Source organism: Poeciliopsis prolifica, unplaced genomic scaffold (assembly GCF_027474105.1).
Source record: "Poeciliopsis prolifica strain line A6 unplaced genomic scaffold, Auburn_PproV2 SCAFFOLD011, whole genome shotgun sequence".
NCBI lineage: Eukaryota > Metazoa > Chordata > Actinopteri > Cyprinodontiformes > Poeciliidae > Poeciliopsis > Poeciliopsis prolifica.
The window spans coordinates 5221459-5230598 of NW_026562386.1; the positions used below are offsets into that span (position 1 = coordinate 5221459).

The 9140-nt window shown below is 37.7% G+C and overlaps 1 protein-coding gene across 1 annotated transcript; it reads right to left on the bottom strand.

The window, feature by feature from the left end:
• Nucleotides 1-650: 650 nt before the first annotated feature.
• On the bottom strand, nt 651-8693 carry ddx21 (DEAD (Asp-Glu-Ala-Asp) box helicase 21). Its single transcript, XM_055036567.1, has 16 exons — nt 8539-8693; nt 6816-7052; nt 6504-6635; nt 6243-6318; nt 5709-5887; nt 5511-5628; nt 4956-5141; nt 4396-4541; nt 4153-4302; nt 3875-4036; nt 3105-3224; nt 2943-3016; nt 2640-2799; nt 1888-2022; nt 1717-1761; nt 651-1569 (listed from the first exon to the last, which is right to left on the bottom strand). The coding sequence occupies exons 1-16, from the start codon at nt 8620-8622 to the stop codon at nt 1324-1326; spliced, it is 2250 nt and encodes a 749-aa protein (XP_054892542.1). The 5' UTR covers nt 8623-8693; the 3' UTR covers nt 651-1323.
• Nucleotides 8694-9140: the final 447 nt, after the last annotated feature.

Sequence of the window (9140 nt, forward strand, 5' to 3'; positions counted from 1 at the left end):
TTCCTTTTTTATTGACTGTGTGTTTTATGACTTTGTGTTATCATGTAAAGCACTCTAAAATGCCTTGTTGCTGAAATGTGTTATACAAATAATATTAGATTTTGATTTGATAGACCAACCAACTAAATTTTCCACAGGAAACAAATTATGTTGTAGAAAAATCTCAAGTTAGTGGAAATAATTTTCAGCTTCAAAGGTTGTGAATACTTATGCAAATGTGATTTATATTTTTAGTAAAATTGCAACAACAAAAAAATCACATGGTCATAACAGGATTCTTCTATGTGGAAATTAGAGAAAAGAAATTAATAATTTGGAATTAAGATGCAACATAGAAAACAGTGACATGCTGCGAATTCTTCCTGAATCCTAATGTTTGTAGTCCAAAAATAAGATTATAATCCCATGAAGATTCTAGTCAAAGAATTGTAACTGGAGATCAAAACTAAAGGTTTAGATTATGTGTAATGCTGGTAGGAATAACGTTCCTGTATCAATTTTGACTGCATCTGGGTTATGCTGATTATTCTGACCAACATTACCCTAAGTAATAAAATTGCAACATCATGAAAAACACTTTGACCATGTGTCTTATATTCATTAGGAGTGGAAGATCTGATTTTACACACCTTTAAAAAGAACAAACTACCCCCAGTCAATCTTTTTTTAATAAGTTGTTTCATTCAAATGAATGGAAGCAGTACAGTTATTAAATAGAGGCAATTGCAAAGCAATCATTCAACATATGTATTCGAGGAGAGGTTTCAACTGATTGTAATGCAGTAATCTGACAGTAAGTATGTTATAAAAACGTTATGCAACATGTTTACCTACTGATGGCTGAGTCATCTTAACATAGACGAAGGTCAAAGACTGATTACTGCTCCTACTGTTGCCCAAAGATCCAGGATGAGACGGCGACACTACCAGTAACAGTGACACACTCCTACCTTTACAGGACAGGAAACGATTTTTAAACACTTTTTATTTCAATTTCATAAATTGAAATATTGGAAAACCAACACATCCGTTTCTAATGGTGTTTGAGCTGTGCTTTTGCTCAACTCTTCCAAATAGCAATATTTGTTTTATATAAAGCCATAAAGGACAATCTGTATTTTTTTTTTTTTTGAGGATCCATTAATTCAGATGATAAATTAAACTTCGGTATCACTTTTGAACAAAGGGGAGTAATTCATGTTGATGTGGTAGGTGAATCTGATACTTTATATCAGAAATATATTCACCGGTTCTGTCAGTCTCTTAATGATAGTTAATAAAGTCCACCAACAGCAAAGCTGAAAACATCAATCAGTTGATGGTTCAGTAATCGAACGCTTGGTTGAAGGTCCGTTTGTGTCCTCCTCGGTTGCCGTAGCCTCTGCCGCCACCACCACCACCACCGCCGCTCCGGAAGCCGCCATTACGTCCTCCGTTTCCACCAAAGCCACGCCCTCTCCCGCCTCTAAACCCGCCTCTGTCGCCACGGATGGTGAACTGCTTCTCCTCCAGCTCAGGGAGCTCTGTGGCTACTGTCAGCTGCCAGCGGCGACCGTCTTTCCAATTATCCTGATTAAGTGAAACAAGTGATTAAATTTTTAGATCAACAACAGAAATTGGCCTTAAAGTATCAAAACATTTGTCTGACCTGAAAAATCAATTTCTGAATTTATTTCAAAAAGCATTCTAGCATTGACCACTAGAGGGTGTTCTTACCTGAATCTCTTTGACTTTATCAGCTGGGACATCAAAACAAACTCCCTATTACAAACAAACAGACAAAAAAATAAATATATAGTGAGCAGTTTTGTCCAATAATAAAAGATCATGTCTGAGTTTTACATTTCTGGAACCGGCCAACTCCAGAAGATGTCTGAATGGATTTACCGTTTTGCCTTTGAGGAAGGTCATTCTGTGAATGTGGTTTTCAAAGCCCTCTCCCAGCTGCTCTTTAATGGTTCTCCAGGCATAACCTAGATTATGCATCTCCTGGGAGCACAGCAACTGCATCGTGGTGTAACCCTGCAAAAACACATAAAATACACATATCACACAATAACTACGTCATGCATGGAGACATGACATAGAGTTGTGTCAGCACGCCCTCTTGCTTAACAAGCGTGTTACAGCTTCTCATTATTTGGACTTTGAATTCAACAGAGCATTAGGACCAAGCTATTTTATTTTTTATTACAAGAATAAAGCTGTAGTATGAGCATAAAGTAGTACATAAAAAATTAAAAGGAGAAATGCTGAGTGCCTTATGAAGTAAATACTTCATCTTTTAACATAAACATCAAATTATCAGTAGCAGGACTTTGAGACAATTGAGAAAACGACTGAGTCTATGTCAAAGGTCATATCTCAGTAACAGCAGAAGCGTTTCACTGTTTAAATGCAAGACAATCTGGTGAAATTGAATCTTTATTCTGCTAATTTTAGAATGTTTTTCCATAATTTAATCAAATTCTTGTGACTTATTTTTTAGAAAAGAAGAAAAAAAGATTAAAATGAGAAAACACTTTGGGTTATGCAGAAAACCGAAGCTCAAGTTTTGGATCTGATCCAGTTTATACAACTGCAGCCACTTTAAAAGGTTTGGTGTTTCAAAGTGGTTTCATAGAGCAAACGAAACTCACAGCGTCAGAGCTGAGCAGAGATCTCTGCTCTAGACTCGTGGCTCCAGAAATGTGAGCCAGAGCAGCAGCGAGTGCATCCACCGCTCCCTTCTCTTTGATCAGCTTCTCCGCTGATTCCCTGAAATATTCAACAGCTGTGGCTGGAACAGAGTCCAGAAACCTGCAAACAAGAATGGAAAAGAATTTTTTTTTAATTTGTTATAATCCTAAAGTATTGTAACCGACAAGTTGAATGACTTCATTTCAATAGTTGTAATAATATTACAAAAGTTTTATGAATGACAGCAGCAGTTTTCTATATACCTGGCAGCGTCTTTGCTGGATGATTTGATGATGTCATTGGCGGTTGGAACACCGACTCGCCTGAAAGTGATTCCCTGAAATAAAATCAAACAAAAAGCATTTAGTATCAACTTAAACAAGCAAAATAGCCAGAATCTAATCAAGTAAGTGAAAGACGCCTACGGCTTTGTTCTCTACGTAGCGTAACTGGTCCTCTTCCTTCCTCTGGTAGAAGCAGATGCAGACGCCAGTCCTGCCCGCCCGTCCTGTTCGTCCTGAACGATGGATGTAGGACTCCACATCCTGACAACATAGGAAATTGCTGAATCATGCCAAGATGTGATTGATTTATATTAAATTATTCTCATTTAAAAACTAAATGACTCTCCAACTTCTGGATGCATCTCTGTTACAACACACCTGACTCACCTGGCTCATTACTAGGAATTTGTCAAACATAACAAAAAGGTGAAGAGGTAGTGAATCAATTGCATTCAGGTGTGTTGGAGCAGCGATGTATCTAAAGAGTTTAGGTCAATGGCTCTCAGGCCTGGAGTTGGTGACTCCTGGAGCAACAGCCTCTAGAAAAGTTCGAGCATGTTTCTACTGTGTACCTGAACTTTGGTTGCCTAGCAAAAGTAAAAAACAAAAGCGTGGAGTCAAAACTGTGGCTAAAACAGGAAAGATCACGCCATCAGTTCTGAAGTATTTCAGTTATTATAAAAAAATCGACTAATCTTTATTAATCCTTTTGGATTAATAATGTGTTTTTGAATTTAAATAATCATCAATATTGTTTATCTACTGATTCGAAACGCTTGATTGATTGTGATACGTTTTTCAGCCATTTCGTCCAGTCCTAGTTATGATAATCGATTTTATCAGTAGTGCTTTTTTTTCTTGAAATTGATAGTGGATTGGTCTGAGCAGAGTGAGTTTCTGTGTGAACCAACCTTTGGTGGAGAACACTGGACCACCAAGTCGACCTCTGGGATGTCTAATCCACGGGCGGCAACGTTTGTGGCAACAAGAACCTCAAAGACGCCATTCCTGAAACCTTTCAGAGTCGTCTCTCTCTGTTTCTGTGGAATATCCCCATGGAGGGACTGGGAACTCTACAAGCATCAAATAAGACAGGAAAAACTTAAAGTAATAGCTCATCAAATGTAACTTTATATTAAAGAACTGCTCTTGTGTAAGGTTATTATGGGATGCAGATTGCTGTGGTTACCTGTTTGATAGAAGCATTCATGGCCAATTCATTGGCTTCCTTCTTAGTTTCGCAGAAGACGATTGTTCTTCCATGGCTGCCACTGTACACCTTGACTACATCTCCAATCACTGCAGCACGCTGGGACCAGTGGCACGCGATGGCCAGGTGCTGCAGAGGGAAGGACAGGGTGATGCAACAAAATCCAACAATTAGGTCATTGTTGTTCTCAGAATGCAACATTTTTATTTTCCTCACACTTACCTCAACAGTTGTTGCCGCTTTTTGTGTTTTCTTGCCGATCAAGTCGATATGCTTGCAGCCTGGCCTCATGTATTTCTTGGCCACATCATACACCCAAGGAGGGCAGGTTGCAGAAAACAGAAGAGTCTGTGGGTTGGTGTCACTGTCTGCAGGGGGAACACACATACCAGTGGGCTTTAATCATTTTAGATCCACTCTCATATGAAATCGGTAGGTGTAATCACTTCCCCAAAAACAACATCGGAGCTTTTCAATCCATTAAATGAATCACTCTCAATATTGTTCCTACTACATAAACATGAAAAAAGCAAAGACTTTGAATCTATTTCCATCAATGTATGTCTTGTAATTGCTTCATTGCATTTTGGACTCAAATAATCATGGTAAACACTATTTTTAATAAACACTTAAGTACTTAGGATGTAGAAATGTATCAGATCTAAGTCTGAATAGGCATGAAGGATAATTCAAAGAAAATTAGAAACCTCTACTGCGCTGATAAATCCACTTACTGAATCTATACTTAAAATTCCACTCACACAACTTTTATATTGATTTACCTTTCTTATACGAAGTACCCAAAATCTCTTCAACTTGTTCTGCAAATCCCATGTCCAGCATTTGGTCCACTTCGTCCAGAACGACGTGTTTCAGTTTGGAGAGGTTGAGTTTGTTGTTCTCAAGGTGATCTTTAATGCGACCGGGCGTTCCCACCAAAATATCAATCCCGTTACGAATAGCATCAACTGGACAAAGATAAAGGAGTAAGTTTTAACACAAATATAAAGCTGGAAACACAATTCTGCAAACTAAATGGTTATTGTTGAATGTATTCAGATGAAAGCATCTACGATAGTGTGCTATGGAATGAAGGTACTTCAGTAGAAAGAGAAAAGAAATTCTGATTTTGATGTTTCAGAAAATGTGGGTATTTATAAGCCAATACAGAAATTAAGAGGTGGCAGGCCACATCTCTAATGTATTCAGGCTATTTCAATTTGAATCATGTTTAAAAACTATATACTGAACAAGAGGTTGCTGCTTTTTTCTCCATTTTTGCTCAGTTTTTTTAAAACAACCTTCAGTAAACAGTTAATACTGAGACATGGACATACTCTGTGGGTTATATGAGCTGCCTCCATAGAAACAGGCAATGGACAGTCTTTTGGCAATGTCTTTGAAGTCCTTGGAGACCTGGATAGCCAATTCTCTGGTAGGAGCCAAGACTAGCACCTATTAACAAATAAAAAATGAAGATTTACACAAATATTGAGAGAAACTGAAGAAGAAATGTGTAAGTGTCTGGTGAGTACCTTGGGAGGCCGGCCTCTCGTCATCTCCACTGAATCGTTCTGGAGCTTTTCGATCAACGGGATGGCAAAGGAGAAGGTCTTTCCTGTTCCGGTACGGGCTTGGGCAATTACATCCTCTCCATCATATACAGGGTTAAATGACTTCACTTGAATGTCAAACAAGTAGGTGACTCCCCGAGCTGAGAAGACGACAGAGAAGAGAGACAATAAGAAGATACAGAAGAGACAAAAAGCAAACAATGATGACATTGGGCTTCAAACGTATGAGTGACATCCAGCTGAAAGTAGATACATTTGTGTTTACGCAGTCTACAGTTGTGTATGAATGTCATCAAGATCATATATTATGTTTTTAACATTTATAAGCCATCACTAAGCCGATGAGTTCTCTACACAAATCATACAATCGCCAGGTAAATGCAGCCTTTTGCATGGCTGGCTTTTTCATGCTAGCCATGTAAAAGGTTGGCATGAATTCCTTTTTACCATTTTTAAAATGTAAAACACTAGACTATAAAAACAGAGATTGCTTACCTTTCAGTTTATCAATGGTGACTTTGGAGATTCTGAAGTTGGAGAAAGCTCCTTCTCTCTGCTCAGGTGTTTGTTCCTAAAAATGTAAAGAAATTCAGTCCCAATGTTTTCTTTTGTTCTTTGCAGCTAACTTTAAGCATTGTCAAGCTAGCATAGACAACAAACATGGTGTAACTGAAGTTATTTGCTGCAAAACTATATCTCAACAACCTTTTACATAGATGTTTAACTTCTTATATTTAAGAATTTTTCAAATCTTACATTTTCACTGTCACTGGCCAACTCATCGCTTGACTGGGATGGGGTCTGACTGGGAGTTTGAACTGGTGTGTTTGGAGTGGAATGTCCATTAGTTGCTGCCTCAGTGGTTGCTTTCTTTTGCTTCTGGTTCTTCTATTTGTCCAAAAAAAGAATTAGAAGTGTTACACGTGGACGACACACTGAAAAAATACTTGTATTATTCATGCAATATTTTAGACCATAAAGTACATTTATATTATGTTTTCTATGAGGAAATATACAAAAACGCATTCAACAGGTAGATATAGAAAAACACAACATTATAGTACTAACCTCTGATGTTTCCTTTTTCTTCTTTTTTATTTTTTTTGGTGACTCTGTATCCCCGCTGTCACCATTTAGGTCAGCGGCCTCATCGATGTGGCCGTTCGCTTGGGCCGCTGCCAGCTTGTCCTTTTTCTTTTTCTTCTTTGGTGCTGGAGGATCACAGTCTGGTTCCTCCACCTGCTCCTCAGACTGCTGCTGTTTCTTCTTCTTCAGCTTCTTACCTTCCTTTGTCTTGTTCTTCACCTTCAAGGAATGAAAATGATTTACACTAAACAAATACTGAGTCCAACATTGTCAAACTAATTTTAACAGTAACAAATACATTTTACATGAGGTATATAATTTGTAAACAATGTTACTCCACAATTTTTTTTTAAGAAATACTTGATCCATAATGCATGCACCGAATATTATTCACTAATAAATAACATGAAGCAGAAAGCATCTTTTTCAAGGCACAGATTTCACCATGCATTGGCCAATGTTGCAGCTTTTTTCAAGGCAGAATGTAAACAGAGGGACACACAGTGTAACAACTGAATGTTCAAAATGAGGAAGAAAAATGTATAAAATTAAATTATACTCCAGTATCTGACAATCAAAACTGCCCTCATCTAAATGTTGATAGATCTGTTGTAGCCATTAGGCTGTGTGCTTGTTTTTGTACATTCAGCAGTTTTTCCAACACGTCAATTGGTTCATTATTAAGCTACAGGATGCAATATATTATTTTAAGAAACACAGACAGTAAAACAAAACATTGTAAGCATTCTTTTTAACAAATAAATACATGATCTATGAAAAATCCAGGCACTCCCAAGCTAAATATTGTTTCAGTAAAATATCTTTAAATTCTTGGATTTAAACTCTGTGATGTTTGAAATTTCCTATGTTTTTTATCACACTAACAAAACTATAGTCAAATCCACAGTTTCACTCCACCAAGATTATGCCTGATAGAAACAGAATGATAAGTAAGTCTGCGTGTTGTTTGTAATCCTGTCACTCAGGGTAGCTTTTAATGCTACTATGTAGCATTAAAGGTGTGAAATGTCCCCTTTTATACCAGTATGCGTGTTGATAGAAGATACAGCTAGTAAAATTGAGGAAATAAACCAATTTTACAAGCTGAACTTGTAAGTGTAGTGTACAAGTCACTACATCCATTCGTTTTTTCCCTTAACATCAACTTGACTGTTGTCCCTTCTGTGTTAAAATATCAAAGTTGCCCACTTCTAGGATAACTATATTAAGAATAAGCTGTGTATGAAATGAGGAGAGTAAAAAACAATGCGTATCAAATAAATTAAAAAAAAAGTTACATGTTTGTAAACCATGTCTCATCGGCAAATCTAGATAAATTAAAAATCACGAGTGTATGTCAACGTGTATGTCAACGTGTAAAATGCAAATTACTGTCATATTCGTCCACATTGTTGATATGTACAATGATCCTGGATTCATGTGTAGGATACTTTAAGTGTCAATTTAATAACATATGATGACGTATATGACAGTCTCCCTACCGCATTCTCCTTCATCTATAAACGCTAATTCAGTGTTAATATTTCAACAGTAACTTGTTTCGAGATCCCCTTTGTTACAGATTTATTATTGTTGCCACCGTACGGCGTTAGCTACTAGCAAGCACGGCCACATGTTGTTAAACATGGGGGAGCCGTGGCCGGAACCTCAGCCTTTTAACTCCACGTATATCGTCAAAACTCACCTTGAAGGTTTCAGCTTCCGCGACGGTGTCCATATCTTTCTCGGTGGTTTCTTCTTCAGTTTCAAAGATGATTTTTGACGGCATTTCTCTTCCCAGTTGGAGACCCTCGACGTGGACACAGGCTAAACCTACTAGCACGCGGATGGAAAGGACCGGAAAAGGAGGAGCGAAGAAACGTCATCACAGGTGACGAGTGGAGCGTTCATGGAACGTTCCTCAATAGCGGCTGCCATGTTTACTGAACATGTAGCATAAGCGTTTAAATACAAATACTGATAAGTATGCTACTGCCAGTCAGCTACGTCTTTGAGTTAGCAAATTAGCGAATCCAACTGGTTCGCTCACTTGCAACTGGGAGACAGTGTGTTTCGGAACACTGGAAGTACCAACCTCGAACGCATCATCAGGTTGTTCACTCCCGAGTACACAAACATTCCGCCATCTTGGGGGAGGTGCATACTTCTGTAGATATAAGGTAATGTTTGTGTGAAATAAAGCACTTAAAGACTGAATATTGTGCATTTATAGTAAATAAATTTTAAAAAATGCACATGACATGAGTTTATTATTCTCTGCATTGTATTATTTGTTGTAATAATCTT

Excerpts from the sequence above, each read along its gene's own strand:
- ddx21 (XM_055036567.1), bottom strand. The coding sequence starts at position 8,622 with ATGCCGTCAAAAATCATCTTTGAAACTGAAGAAGAAACCACCGAGAAA. Across the intron at positions 7,053-8,538 it reads CGGAAGCTGAAACCTTCAAG|GTGAAGAACAAGACAAAGGA; the intron begins GTGAGTTTTGAC and ends CATTCCTTGAAG. Across the intron at positions 5,888-6,242 it reads CACCATTGATAAACTGAAAG|CTCGGGGAGTCACCTACTTG; the intron begins GTAAGCAATCTC and ends TCGTCTTCTCAG.